This window comes from Rattus rattus, chromosome 9 (assembly GCF_011064425.1).
Source record: "Rattus rattus isolate New Zealand chromosome 9, Rrattus_CSIRO_v1, whole genome shotgun sequence".
Classification (NCBI taxonomy): Eukaryota; Metazoa; Chordata; class Mammalia; order Rodentia; family Muridae; genus Rattus; species Rattus rattus.
This window is the reverse complement of record NC_046162.1, coordinates 33,032,476-33,047,657: the sequence shown is the minus strand read 5'-3', so window position 1 is coordinate 33,047,657 and position 15,182 is coordinate 33,032,476. Positions and strand designations below refer to the sequence as shown.

The window sequence follows — 15,182 nt, the reverse complement described above, 5'->3', positions numbered from 1 at the left end:
GTGCTGGCCTCCAGCTTGCCTGGGGAGGAGGGCCTGCTGGGTTTGAGCTCTTCAGCTGTGTTGCTCTGACTCAGGCTGCTCTATCCAGGTGAACCAAAGCCAGGGTAAAGGACCTCAAGCCTGTCACCAAAGTCCAACTGAGTTACACAGATGCCTGACTCAAAGTGGGGTTACATCTGCATTGCAGTCAAGTACAAATGAGCCAGTAACGACCACTGTACAGCCTCAGCCTGCCTTGAAAGTCCTCAAAACACTGAGCCTGTAAAAGGCAGATGGCTAACAGGTTTTTGGTTTGGTTGGTTTTTTTTTTTTTTTTTTTTTTTTTTTTTTTTTTTGAGACTAAGTCTCAAATAGCCTAGTCTGGTCTCAAATTCAAATGTAGCCAAGATTTGCCTTGAACCTTGAAGGTATTCTCTTGCCTCCACCTCCCAAGTACTAGCATTCTAAGCATGTGCCACCATGTCCAACAAAACACACAAAACCTATTTTATACATGTTGGGTTACCTCAAGTAACTTACTGAAAACTGGCTATCTGAGTACTTCTTTTTAATTTATTTATGTATGTAAGTACAATGTCCCTCTTCAGGCACACCATAAGACACACATCAGATCCCATTACAGATGGTTGTGAGCCACCATGTGGTTGCTGGGAATTAAACTCAGGACCTCTGGAAGAGCAGTCAGTGCCCTTAACCTCTGAGCCATCTCTCCACCCCCTATCTGAGTACTTTTATACCATGGCAAAGCTGAGCCATCCATCAGGACCATGTAGCTACATGAGACTTGCAGTGCTAGCAGACATCTGTGGCCATGTAGACTATCTTCCTTATGGTACCACCCAGTGCAAGTTCACATATCCCTCCCAAGGTCAATGTTCTCAGACTTCTTTGGGCAGAAGTAGGCAAGTGCCAGGGTACAGGTCAGATGGGAGCTTACTAGAAGTTCCCTCTACCATGTGGAGTCCAGGGATCAAACTCAGTCATTAGGCTTGGCAGTAAACACCTTTACTCAATGAGCCATCTCGCTGGCTTGACTCTAAGTATTGAAACATCTACTCTCTTGCTCTCTCTTGCTCTTCCCCCTTTGTCCCTTCTCTCCATGTACTCATGGCCGACCTCTACTCTTCTACTCTTCCTTATCTCTCTCTTGTCCCTCTCCCCCTTGTCTTGTCATTAAACCTCTCCACTTGGAAAAAATATCTAGCTACACATGGCTGTCAGTCCACCCGTCTTGGCAGCCTTTCTATACCTGACCCTTTGTTCACAAATGACACCTTCACTGCTGAACCTGACCGGATTATTGTCCAGACTCAGCCCAACTCAATCCAAGCCTGTATCTCCTGCTTCCCATTTCAGTCAGAACTGGTACCAGCACTTTACTCTCAGACTTTCCATGTTTTGCAAATGAGAAAGAGGATGTATTAGGCCTCTGCCTCTTCTCCAACCCCCATTTACCCCAAGTTCTATAGCAAAAACTGCACATCCAGGCTTTAAAAACAGGCCTGAGTAGGGGCTGGGGATTTAGCTCAGTGGTAGAGCGCTTACCTAGGAAGCGCAAGGTCCTGGGGTTCGGTCCCCAGCTCCAAAAAAAAAAAAAAAAAAAAAAAAAAAAAAAAAAAAACAGGCCTGAGTAGCTCCCAAGCCATTAAACCCAGTGAGAAAGAAGATACAGTGGAATCCACTCCTCTACCTGAGCCCATTTTCTAACCTCAAACAAAACCCAATTTTCCCACAATGTTCACAAATTGTAAAAAACTGGGAGCATTAGTCATTTAACTTGTGTATCACACCTTTCCATCTGTATACAATAATAAAAAGAGGGTAAGGCCCCTCCATTTCCATGCCAGATCCTTCAGTAAAAGCACATCAAACCCCACCAACTCCTAGCACATATATGCTGTTCAAATTTCTTCCTTTTCCTCAGCTTCAACTCCACATCAAGTAACAATTACTTTTTCACAAAGGATCCAAGTCCCAAGTCACCAATGTTAGCTGCCTGGTCAAGGCAGAATTTTTATATCGAATTCAACTGTCTGGTCTAGCTTGTACCTTCCAGCAAAGGCACAGGTGCTCCAGTGATGCTGCTCAAGCTGAAATATAATGTAGCCCAATAGACAGGTTTATTACATTATGTGCAGAAGCCATGGCATTTTTTGGTCAGAGATTTGCCTGCCTCTGCTCTGCCTTACTAGTGCTTGGATTTAAAGTCATGTGCCACTAAAACCAGCACTGAGTTTTAAGGTTTATTTTTGTTGTGTATGTGGGTATACCTTCTGGCATATGGAGGTCACAGGACAGCTGCAGGAATTGGTTCTTCTACAAGCCAAGGCTACACAGTGAGATTGTCTCCAAGTTTTTTTTCCAGGATGGGGGTGGGGAATGACAGGGTTTATCTGGCCGTCCTGGAACTCAGGCCTGGAACTCAGCCTGCCTCCTGAAGTACCACCACTCCCACACAACTTTTTCCTAGTGCTCCAAGTCAGATGGTTTAAGAGTAATGGCATATTTCTAAGAGAATGTGACATTCAGAACAAACCTTGCAAATTCCAAAAGCATGAGGTCTAAGGGTGTAGAACCTGAAGCCAGGTGTTAAGGCCTGGGGATAGTGGGGGTGGGGTGACATACAATAGATAAGTGTACACAGCACATTTAACTAGCACTCAGGAAGCTGATTTGAGACATGGGGTATATATGGAAACAATGAAGAAAAACTCCAGCCTAAGAAAACATCTATAAATATCACAGGTACAGCTTGTTGCCCTGCATCTTGGCTCTGGTTTTATTTTAGCCATGCTGGAGAGCAAGTGTTGAGTATAGGCAGTTGTGAGCCTCGTATACACGTAGAGTATGTTACAGAGCATTCAGATGAGCAGCCAGGCCAAAACCACCATTCTGCAAGGGCCCCACAGACACGTTTGCCTGCAGATGCTCACATTGGAAGTCTGAAGACCAGCAGCCTCAGCTAGCCAGCCTGTTTGTCGTAACAAGAAAGGTGGACCTGTACCTCTGGCAGAAACAGAACACCAAGTCCACAGGACACTAAAGCACAGACAAAGTGTAGCTTTTAAAAGGAAGATTTATTTGACAAGGTTCACTTAGCTCAATACACCTAAAAGTAAATCACAATACAATGAAAGACTTAAATCAAGGCCTCAGAATTTCGTACAAACACCAAGACCAAAAATCCTAAAAAGTAATGGTATCGCGTCTCAGAATTTCTCCATTAACTTAAAAAAAAGAAAAGAGCTTTAAACTCACGTGCCTTACAGGTTTATCAAATGAATTTAGAATTAACAAACATGCCAAATGTTTCACTTTTAATTGTAGACGCAGCTCCTATAGTTTTACAAAAAAAGCATGTCTTTTCAACATGCATCAACAGTGTTCAATGTATGTATGTATAAGAGCAACATTTAACATAATTCAACTGCTTTAACCTAAATACACTTACTGCTTACATACATCCTACATAACTAGAGAAAAGCTAGGAATTAAGTTTAACAGTTAAAGTTACTCAACTTTGCCCTATCATCCTAGGTGACTGCTATGTTCAACATTGAACCTTCTTTGAGCGATCGATGCCAAAGTTCACTTAAGAGAGCAGGCATTAAAACCACAAGGCTGGATTGCAAAAACTGTTAAACTGAAGGGTTTTAAAAAAATTTTTTTGACCAAGAGTCAGTGATCAAAATCAATTACATTCCCCATCCACCACTCATACTAGACATGCTAGACATCCCTCCCATTCCATTCACGCCCATAGATGCACGGCTTCCGCTACTGTAGTAGCTGCTGTTCACTGCTCCTTGGCTACCTGTAAAGAGATCCGTTTGACAAGTCAGGAATAGTGCTAAATGATCAGTAAAATAAAATAGCATTCCAAGAAAAAATTTAAAAGGTATACGAGTGCAAATGGCTGTTGTCCAAGTGGTGAGACGCTGTCTGGGAAAAGGGAATCCCGACTCCAAACAAATCTCAATTAAACCCTTTTCTCCAGTACCAACTTGTCAGACTCTTGTGCTACCATTTCTTCAGGATCAACGTGGAAATTTAAGTTTAAAGGAAAACTAGTGTTTTTCAAAAATTGCAAAATTACTTTGTTTTTAAAGCTACCCAAAAGCATTTTAAAAAATTGTACCATAAACATGTATTGTGTTGTCCACTGAATGATGTGTATGAATAGGGAGCACAGGGGAAGCCTTTGTTTTGCCTACTCATGGTGAACAAAAGTAAAAGAACTTAAAAGTTGGACTAAAGGCAACTTACTGTGCCCAAAATGGCAGCCTCCATGGAGTTAAGTCAGAGTCACTGACTGCTATAGAAAGTGTTATCACAACATTATCAGTCTGTGCTATTGGGAATTTAAATTATATTTTTTGAGAAAATATTTACCTATGCAATGTTTGATTGAAAATCACTGGAGTTTTCCTGTAAAACTTGGTCTGAAAAAGGATTTTGTAGGGTAAGACTATAATACCAAAATTACCATTCTTTAGACCAATTGAAAAAAAAAAAAAAAAACAAAACACAAAAAAAACCACACACCATCCCTAGTAAAATACTGTCTTGAACCCAACCACCATTCTAAACATAAGAATCACTCTCTGTCGAAAATTAATTTAATGCTACAACAGAAAAGCAAATTAATGTTTTAATACACAGATGTTTTAGTTTGATAGTGTTCAAAATTATGATTAGAACATATATCCTCCCCAATGACTATTTCTGTAAATTAAGCTATTAAGAATCATAATTAAAAAATACATTTAATACCCCACTTTTTAAAAGGAGCCTGCATATCACCCCCAACTAAAGAAACCTACATAAAACATACTCTAAGTATATGAAAAAAACACTCACCATATCCGCTCATGCTGCTCTGGCCACCATAGCCACCTCCATAACCACCACTCAGCTGCTGGCTGGCTGGGCCACCGTAACTGGACTGGTTTGCTGTTAAGTTAAAAGAACATTAGAGTTTTGTCCCTCATCCAATGTGGTACCTGGTGGTACCGGGCTTGTAATTCTATGTCTACAATTTTCCAGTCTTGTTCTTATATCACTGTCTCCATCTGCCTACTATCTATGACAAAATTCCAGATTAACCTTTATAATCATATAAGCTAGTCAAATGTTTTATAAACCAAAGGGTTAAGGACTAAACACACATGACTCCCTAAATAGAGGCATTTTGTGACCATCTTATCAAACTTTAGTTTAATAGGGTTCTCCTCCTTAGCTCAATATATATTTAGATGTCATTATACAGGCTATCAGTTAATACCTAATTATGCCTAATTAAAAATTTAATCCTGTATTTTTTACTAAGTATTTTAGACTTAAACTTTATTGACAGATAATATAATATTCAATAGTCCCCTCCCCCAAACAGAAGTACTCATATCTACTTTGAGTAATCTACCTAAGCAGTTCTTACAAGATTTTAGAAATACATCAATTAAAATATTTGTTCAAAGAATCTATCTGCCTACATTTGTTTCCTAACTTTAAGATTATTGTAACTTATGTAATTATTATTCTAACAAACTCTTATGCTAAACTAATTAAATATGTATTAAAACTTAGCTTATTATCTACTTATACAGATATAAACGTTTTGGTTTTTAAAAAAACTAACGATATTTACACAAGCCCATGCCTCCCATCATTTGGCTACCATAAGCACCACCGCTTGCTCCTGCTGTAGAATTCAAGAAGAGTTCTACATATCTGTGTTCTGAAATGAGAGAAAAGGCATACAAGGTTAGCTTAAAAAAAAGACACTAAAGTGATATTTACACAAACCCATGCCTCCTAGCATTTGGCTACCGTAAGCACCACCGCTTGCTCCTGCTGTAGAATTCAAGAAGAGTTCTACATATCTGTGTTCTGAAATGAGAAAAAAAAAAGTTTAAAAATGTTTGTTGGTAAAAGAAAACAAGTCAAGCAACTTAAAAGTAATTTGTGAATCACAAATGTTTTGGCAAAAAGAAAATTCCCATGTTAGTAAAACTAGCTTTTTTAAAAAAGATTTATTCATTTATTGTATGACTACACTGTAGAGAAGAGGGTATCAGATCCCATTACAGATGGTTGTGAGCCACCATGTGGTCACTGGGATTGGAACTCAGGACCTCTGGAAGAGCAGTCAGTGCTCTTAGACACAGAGCCATCTCTCCAGCCCTAACTAGCTTTTAAAACATTTATCTTTGAACTATCATATCAACTAAAGACAAACTTCAAGATTTTATTTTAAAAACATACATACATACATACATACATACATACTACATATCTTTCTTCAGTACAGCCAAGCTATCCCTACCCCACTAGAGATCAAATCTTCCTATATATCCCCTTATAATGGCTATAATGATGGCTATGGATTTGGTTTGGACAGATTTGGAAGAGGTAAGGTAAGAATTCTCAATTCTACTCTAAACGCTGTCACTCAACTGCCTGAGTTTTTAATTACACTTACGCATATTTGCTTTATCTTTTGACATAGCTGCAACAGCATCTTCATGGGTTGCAAACTCAACATCTGCTTCACCAGTTACTCTGCCATCAGGTCCAATCTCAATATGTACTCTCACAGGGTTGAGTGGTGAAAAAAACTAAAAAATACAAGTTATTCCAAATTAGTTAACTTTTTAAAAATCTAAAAGTATGATGATCACCCATTTTTTACTGCTGTACTGAATTATCAAGTGAGTTTATTTGAACACTTACATTATAAATGTCATTCTCAGTAGCTCTGTATGGTAATCCCCGCATGTGTACACAGTGTCCCGTTGTACTCTGGAAAGTGGAGCCACCATCCCCGTATCTGTGGTCAGACATTCCTGAAAAACAATAATTGAGGTCTAGATGGACAAGTGTGTAAGTATCCTTCAATTGAGAAATTCAATTCTTACCTTACCTCTTCCAAATCTATCCGAACCAAATCCATAGCCATCATTATAGCCATTATAATCATCATAGCCTCCATAGCCTGAAAGATGAAAAGTACCATAGTCAAGAAAAAACAAAAACCCTACACAAAAGAAACAGGTTCAACATATCAACAGCACCACACACCTCCACCATAAGCACCACGCCTCATCCTCTCAAAGCCAGCTCCTCTGCCAATGCTGTTATACCCTCTGCCAGCCCCAGGTCTGTCATAGGGACCTGGCCGCTGCATGGCCATAAGTTTTCGTGGTGGATCATAATGAGTTCTAACTTCAGCTCGACTGCTCTTAAATATTTCAATATACCTAAAGCATTGTCCAAAAGGAAGGGGAATGGGGAGGGGAGAGAAAACATTAGTTCATGTCATACAATTACTTAGTTATACAAGAAAAACAATTTAGTCATAGCCATGAAACTGACTAATATTTAAAGCCAGATTTCTTACATTTGCATAGGCAATGACCAGAAATTCACTCAAAAGACTATTTAAACTTTATAGGAAAAAAAAAAGAAAAAACAAACTCCTCTGAGGCAGAGCCCAACCTTAGAGGCAGAGAGGAGTATTGTTAAGTAAATGGTTTAGGAGGGAATAATTCCACTCAACTTTCATATTTCAACTTCTTTGGCAGTATGTGTAGCAAGTGGGCTAAAAAGCCAGCCTCCACCAACAGTCTAGCCCACACTACACACTTCCTTTCGCCAATACCCAGCCTATGCTTTTAGTAGGAATCAGCATAGGTAAAAAAAAGCGCATGCTTCAATGAAAAGTAGTCACAAGCAAAGAGAATAAAACCCTTTGTGACAATTTCTTGAAAGCTATGCTTATTAATACATATGCAGAATATTTATACAGCAAGAAAAAGTTTGTTGCATTTCAACTTTAAAAACAAGATCAGAAAGTATCACATTTTCTTATGGTAATATTAATTGCCTATGTGGGTGTTATTACAGCTAAAGACAGGTTTGTAGTAATTTTTTAAAGCCATAGTCTCTCAACTCTATTGATTGGGGTTAATAAGCTAAGAGTCCTACAAAATTGTAAAGATAGACCAAATAAACTAGGGGTAATCTTAAAACCTAAAATTTAATTTGAATGCAATATATTAACTAGGAAAATTTAGAAGTTATAGCAGGTTATCAATTAACTGGGAATAGGAAATGGGTTATTTCCTCCTTCTAAGCAGAGAGAATATGGATTTAATTGTTTACCATAAGAAAAGTGACATATCCAACCAACCATCCATCCCCACCTGTGCCCTATTCTTTCCTTGTGTTTCTTTAGAGCCTTTTCAGCTATTTCCTGTGAAGCAAACTGCACGAAGGCCTCCCCCGTACTCCTCCCCTGGAAGTCCACCGGCAATGTTATCCCATTTGGCACGATTTCCAACCCTTCAACCCAAGGACAAATAACCCCAGTAGGGGGGCAATATTAACATCACAAGCCCAGAAATGATTCTTCTTATAGCTTTAAATAAACCAGAATTTTAACTTTAGGTGAATGGTATGCTTTCAACAAGTATTCTTAAAATATGCATTGCAATAAAAAGAAGTTCCACTATTACAAAGTATAACTCAATTCTTAACACACCCAAGGCACAGTATATACAGTAAAGGAAAAAAAAGCTTTATACTCCAGAGGGTGCATTAAGAATTCAACAATTAAAAACATCTATGCAACTTAATAGAATTATACAGCTTTAAATTTTTTAAGCATTACAATAACAGTGTTAAGTAAAATAAGGTATCTTTTAACCTCATTACATATTTCAATTCAAGTTATTGGAACTTCAATTTTAAAATTATACATTTAAACAGTTTATATAAAAATTGAAAACATTACTTAAGAATCATAATTGACAAACATACAAACTAAACTTTCAACAATAACTATCTACAAAGCAATCATGCACTCTTATGTTCTAACAGTAGTATGATTCACTTCTGGAAATTCCGTCTATGAAAAATCCTTCCCGTGGATACATTCCCAAGCTTACAAAAAGGCCTTAAAGCACTTTCCTAGAAGATATGAAATTATGTTCATATTTAACGTTGACAGATTAGCATTCAATTCTCACCAATTTAGATAAAACAAAACAGACTTGATTTGATACTACAAAATATTACAAATTGATACATATATAAAGTTGTATAGTCAAAGTTCTAATACATACTATGCTAAAAACCATGAAGATTTCTAATTCTGTTTATGTCATCAAGAATATTAATAGTACTTAAAACATGTAAGATTTAACATTCTGCTAAGCATGCAATCCTATCAGCTCTTCAACATAAAAACATTCAAATACTTTAGGCCCAGAACAACTTCAAAAACTTTCTATACTGTTTTCATAAAGACTACAAGCATACAGCCTACACTTGCTACAATTGACTTTAACCTCTAATAAACTAGCTAAACCAAGTTCCTTTCATAACAATCAATTTTTCATTCAGAGAATTACACTATCTAAAATATGTCTGGTCCCATGACCGAAAATAAGTTCTTACAACAAACACCATAATAAACTAACACTCTACACTCAACACTAACCTAATGTTAAAAAGAGCTTACCTTTAACTTGCAGTACTTTGCTAAACAGCAATATGAGGAAGTAGTTAAGATGGCTGAGTAGAATCCTCAAAGGTCTACTCTGAACTACAATACTAAATATAGGCAAAGTTAACACTTTGGAAATACTTCTAATTTCCACCTTTTAAGATGGGCTTAAGTTATTTGAAGGTCTCCAGGAAGAAAATGTGAATTTAACAGCATATATTCAGCAACCTACTTTCAGTACCTAGACTACTCAACTTTAAAGTCTAATACTAAATCATGTCGCCAGAAGCTGCCATACCTCACTGCTCAGCAACAAACAGGACTACATACCTGAGAAGAACTGAACAATTTCTTCCTTGCTACATCCAAAAGGGAGTCCTCTAAGCCGTACAAAGCCATCATTGGCCGTGTCAGGACTATTGGGACCAGTATGCTTCAACACCCAATCCATTTCAACGTTGTTTGACTTGAATACTGAAAGAGGTGCTTAGAATTAGTCAATTAAGTTAGAGAACAAAGTCCAGATTTCCTGGGTTTTAGATAACTAGGAAGAGCTGCCATAAACTCCCTTAGATGACCATTTCCATGCGGTCAAATACCTAAAATTCAGAAGGGTAAGACCTCTATGTGTTTAAACATTTACTGTTACTAGGGCAATGTAAATCAAACCTTCAACATATCTGTGTCCCATAGTTTCTCTGTCTTTTTTCAAGGCCAATTTGACTTCATCTTCTGATTCAAGTTCAACAAAAGCCTCGCCACTCGGTCTGCCTTCTCTGGTGTAGATGAAACGAATACCTTGAGCCCCATTTTGAATTTTGCAGTCTGAAAAGAAAACAATGCTTAATACAGAATTTAAAACCACCTCTGGGTGATACAGGTGAGATGCATATTCCTGTCATAAAAAAAAAAAAAACAACCCACTCCTAAAGACTAAACTGATCACTCTGTGACACCATCAAATTACCTGGTATATAGGATATATTCCTAATCCATCAAGGTATCTTAATACTCAAAAACAGTTCAAATGAAGCTACTGCCTTGCCTCTAAGTATCCACTAACCATCTCTGCACAATGTCTCAGAATAACCTCATCTGGGCCTGGTGACCTCACAGCATTTTCTGGGTTGGGTACCATGTCAGCTCTCCTCTATCAGCAGCCACGTAACTGCTCACTCAAATCCAAACTCCAGCTCAATACTCACCTGAAAGGGCATCAATGTAAACAACTAAAGGCTCCAAACTGCACAGCTCAAGTCAAACCCGATGGCAACTGCCCCCTGCCACTGCTTCCAGTATACTTGAGTCTTGTTTTACAGGTCGTTTTCTGTTACCACAGCTAAATTCAGACAGTAAGGTCAACACTACAGGTACCTTTTTACGAAACTTGTCAATGTTTTTGAAATACACCTCTCTTCTCTTACAACAGTAGGAATAAGATTCTGATAGAAATTATTCAGAAAGCCTACACATAGTGTAAAAATAAGTAAGATTCTACAGTGACAAAACTTTCTTGGTTTCAGGGTTCTCAGTTTTAAAGGGATCCAGTTTTTTAATTAACTAGACCTAGAGCATGAATTCAAGGACCAAATCCTAATCAGGAAAAATGAACTTTTCCAAAGCAGAATGCCTCTTTTCAAGTGAATATATGTAAGGAAGTGCAGTAGCGCTTCAAAGGGGAAATTACTATCACTTGTCCGTACTGCTCACTTGTTTTTCAAGACCAGGAAAGAAATCATATCTTTCCCTACTGAATTCTTTCAGAGACAATTCCAAAATGCACAGATTGGTGCTTAGAGACCGAAAAGATTCATTCTGCAGGGCCACCAGCATCCCAATGGGAGAAGGGGAGGGGAGCAGGAGGAGTGGGCATTTCGCAATTACCATTGCGTAACAGTGGCTGGCAGAGCGCGAGCCCGGGAACCGCTGGTGCCTGCGACTCGCTAGGGGGCGCCCGTGAGGTCCGCCCCGCCCCGCCTCAGCCCGGCCCAGCCGCAGGCCCCCACTGACAACTCCCGCCTCAACTCACCAGAAAAAAACCGCTGCACTTCATCCGCGGAGCAGGACCAGGGCAAGCCCCGGACCTTCACCACGAAGCCCTCTCCGCCTTCTGCTCCCAGCATCATCGTCTCTTCGCTGGTCCTGGCGTCCAAACAGACTGCAGGGCTGCGGGATGGGAGGGGGGTGGGGTTGTTAGGAACACGTCTAAGAAACAGTCATTTAAATGGCCCTCCCACTTCAAGGCGCCCTGCGGGGTTCGACCGGGCGCCGCCACGGGAGCCCCGCCCGTTACGCTGCCTTGACCCCGGAGACTCAAGCATGCAACCCGGCCTCGGCTAGCGACCCGATCCCCAACACCACTCTGTGCGCTCAGTGCTGAGGAGGGTCTAGGCTAAGAAAACCCTGGCCTACAGCCATGGTGGAGACAAGGAAATGGCGGCCGCCGCTTCCGCTCCGCCTCCTCAGACATCTCACACAATAGAAGCGGCGCGGCCTGCAGGCCTAGGCGGCGCTGCCACGCCGGCGAAACACTAGCGGTTCCCAGGGGTAGCCTGTGCTTGCCACGGCCCCTCAGGTAAGTTCAGCGACAAGCAATCGTCACCAAAATAGGCGTCCGTGGAGGGCTCTGGTAGCAAACGAAGACAGAACACCACTCACCTCCACACAAAGCCTCGGCGTGGCTGAGGAAAAATGATAGGAGAGCGCCTGCGCAGCCTAAATAAAGCCCTCCGAGCAAACTCTGCGCACGCGCACCCCGTTGCCGGCCCCGCCCCACTTGCGTCACACAGAGATTAAACGCATGCGTATTAAGAAAACCTGCGCTCTCTCCCGCTAGCCCATTATTACACGCATGCGTTTGGGCTCCGGCCCCTTCATAAACTGACCGAGGGGGTTTTTTTCTTCCTGCGCCTGCGCCCTTTTGCAATTATTGCGCTTGGCGTCTCAGCGGTTTATCGTTTTACCTAAAGCGCATGCGTTTGCCTTCAAACCGTTCTCTAGACCTACCCGCCAGAGTGGGGGAGGGGAATGGCGATAATCAGCTCCCAGCAGGGACTGGGTAATAATCCAGAGTTCAGGTTTGCAGGGGCGGTTGTTCTACCCTTAATCCGCAGCTTTTCTTCCGCGCTCCTGTCAGTTTTGAAAGACAGCAGGAGGAAAAGGAAGCCATGCCCTTGCTCCCTAGAACGCGTAGGAGCTGGAGGGCTGGTTTATGCCGAGCCTCCTCTCCGTACCGCCCCGCCCCTGCGCCCAAAGCCCAGATCACCGTGGGGTGCCTAGGACCAGTCCCCTTACCTGCCCGCTTTAGGGGATCAGTCCCCGACCCACATGGGCTGTCAGTGCCCGAGCTAGTCCTGTATCCCACTTTGCCTAACGAACTCGCAGTCTGCGAACCCCTCGCCTTCCCAAGGCCGCGGGCCCTCGCACGAGAAGCGCTCTGTGTGCTGCGCCTCGCGAGTGAAGGCTGAGACTACCAGGTGCGCGGAGGACGCAGCCCCAGAGCGCGGCGCCCGACCGATGTACCTCTCCCAGGTGGAGACACCCCCGGGTCATCTCGTGTGCACTTACAGAGATAAATGGGTAAAGTTAGAATTCCAGCAACACAGCAGAATACGGATGATGTCCGGAGTCTCTCCAGATTTGACTGACCCACCCCTGCCAGACCTGGTAGAAATTAACAGTAGTGTTATTGTTTTGGTGGTGCCACAGTGGGTACCACAGTTGGTATGCCTCTGAATGCCATCACAAGAGGTCGCAGTCAAAATTTACGTTTTTCTTTCAAGTACAATATTGAGGAGGCTAAATCCACTTTGGATAGTTTTTTTAAGGGGGTGGTCATCAAAGGAAAGGTGCAGAGACAGCATGCAGAACTTGGACCTTTTAAGTCTGCGCAAGGGTGTTAAGTAGACAGAAGCTTTCAGTAAGAGAGCAACAGGAGCTGTGTAACATGAACCTTCAGGTGTAAGGGAAACTCTGATGAAACAGGCTGGGAGAATAGTGGGGCATGACCTCACCTGCAAAGGATCTATCTAGAGGAGACGGAAAACACTAGCTTAGCTCATCGAAAAGTGAGACTCCCAAGTCTCCAGGCCAGTAGGTGGGTGAAAAGCAAGAATACAACCCCAGTCCAGGAGAACTACAACTTCAAGACCTGCCGGGTCAACAGAGTGTGTTCAAGGCAGCCAGGGAAGCTTAGTGAAAGCCTATCTCAAAAAAGATGAGAGAAATTTTAGTGGTAGAATGCTTGCTTAGCATGTACACTCTCCCCTACATGGTCTTGAGACATGAAATAGATTACCAAAAATGTACTCTTCACTAGTTAATTCACACCATTTGAGAGCTCTAGTCTTGTTAGATGACCTAAGACCAGTGGTTTATGATTACATATATGGGGGAGTGATGCATTCGAGAGAGGCTTTGGGCAAACCAATCCTACCACTCGACCACACAATACACACATACCATTTTTTGTTTTAATCATCTCTGATCACTTTGCACAATAGTGTGTCTGTAGTCCCAACTACTTGAGATAGTGAGATGGGAGAGTCATTTCAATTTAGGACTTCCAGGTCTCTAATCTGAAAGGGGGAAAATGTTTCTCGTCTGACAACACAACCACATTCCTATGGTGTTTCTCTAAATTCTATTCTAGTTTTATAGGAAGGTTATTTTTCAATAGTAAGGGTAAATGCCATGTATATATGCTTTTTACATTTTTTTTCTTTTTTCTTTTTTTCGGAGCTGGGGACCGAACCCAGGGCCTTACGCTTGCTAGGCAAGCTCTCTACCACTGAGCTAAATCCCCAACCCCAAATGCCATGTATATAGATAAAAGTGCTTTCCTTAGGATAGATTGTTTTGAGTCATGGTTGCAAATATCCCAGGCCAGTCCCTAACTCACTCTATAGTCAAGCTTGGCTTTGAGTGTTTGATCCTCTACCTCCAGAGTGATGGGATTAAGGCATGTATGCCGCCACACACAATTTAGGATTTATTGACGGACAATTATTCAGCAGAAGGCTCTTGAATATTTTTGTAACTTCTAATCATGGCAGAGTTTGAAGATCCTCTTGTATACAAGGGTTCCACACGCCTAAGTTCAGTTTCCCTAACACTGGCAGTGCCCTTTCCTTTAATCCTTAGTAATTTCAAACTGGGAAGATGGTAACTATTTGTATCTGATCACTACTGAATACGTTTTATGGTATGGCCATTAATGTAGATTGCCCAACACAAAGCTTTCTCACACAAAAAGTTCAGCTTCTGGGCCAGGCATGGGTTGCACACACCTTTAATCACAGCAGAGCAGTCAGGTCCCAGGAGTTTTGAGGCCTTTCTGGACTAATTAGTGCCTCTTTCCTTTTATTTTTTTCTTTTTAGACAGAATCTTACTCTATATCCCTGTCTGGCCTAGAACTTGCTATGTAGACTAGGATGGCCCTGAACTCACCAAGATCTGCTTTCTCTTCATGCTTTTTCTTAACTGCTCTCTTGGTCTTAGTGTGCTTTCTTCTCTGTTTGAGCCAGAGTCTCTGCATCCCAGGTTATAGCCCAGGCTAGCCTGGTGTCCAGAGGCGGCATCCTCCTCCTCCAGGCTCCAGAATGCTAGAATTACAAGATTGGGCCACCACGGCTGGCTCATGGGTGCTGCTCACGTAATACTATAAAGATCTCT

At 41.4% G+C, this 15,182-nt stretch overlaps 1 protein-coding gene across 9 annotated transcripts; it reads right to left on the bottom strand.

Moving 5' to 3' along the window:
* Nucleotides 1-3,058: 3,058 nt before the first annotated feature.
* On the bottom strand, nt 3,059-12,273 carry Hnrnph1 (heterogeneous nuclear ribonucleoprotein H1). 9 transcript variants are annotated; one of them, XM_032911967.1, is made up of 14 exons: nt 12,167-12,272; nt 11,538-11,674; nt 10,178-10,333; nt 9,839-9,982; nt 8,205-8,343; nt 7,081-7,259; nt 6,923-6,994; nt 6,733-6,866; nt 6,482-6,617; nt 5,830-5,889; nt 5,648-5,737; nt 4,861-4,953; nt 4,393-4,442; nt 3,059-3,814 (listed from the first exon to the last, which is right to left on the bottom strand). In XM_032911967.1, exons 2-13 carry the CDS (start codon nt 11,632-11,634, stop codon nt 4,393-4,395), a joined length of 1,350 nt encoding a protein of 449 aa, XP_032767858.1. In that variant the 5' UTR covers nt 11,635-11,674; nt 12,167-12,272; the 3' UTR covers nt 3,059-3,814. The 9 variants fall into 9 exon arrangements, with proteins under 9 accessions (XP_032767858.1, XP_032767860.1, XP_032767862.1 ...); XM_032911969.1 differs by having other exon boundaries at nt 6,733-6,845; XM_032911971.1 differs by lacking the exon at nt 5,648-5,737 and having other exon boundaries at nt 5,800-5,889; nt 6,733-6,845; nt 12,167-12,273.
* Between the last annotated feature and the right edge of the window lie 2,909 nt (nt 12,274-15,182).

Bases quoted from the DNA above. Each gene is read 5' to 3' on its own strand.
- Hnrnph1 (XM_032911964.1), bottom strand. From the start codon at position 11,634: ATGATGCTGGGAGCAGAAGGCGGAGAGGGCTTCGTGGTGAAGGTCCGG. The intron at 8,344-9,838 runs GTATGTAGTCCT...CTTGGGTTGAAG, and splicing joins AATTGTTCAGTTCTTCTCAG to GGTTGGAAATCGTGCCAAAT. The intron at 6,867-6,922 runs GTAAGGTAAGAA...TTGTCCATCTAG, and splicing joins TTCGGATAGATTTGGAAGAG to ACCTCAATTATTGTTTTTCA.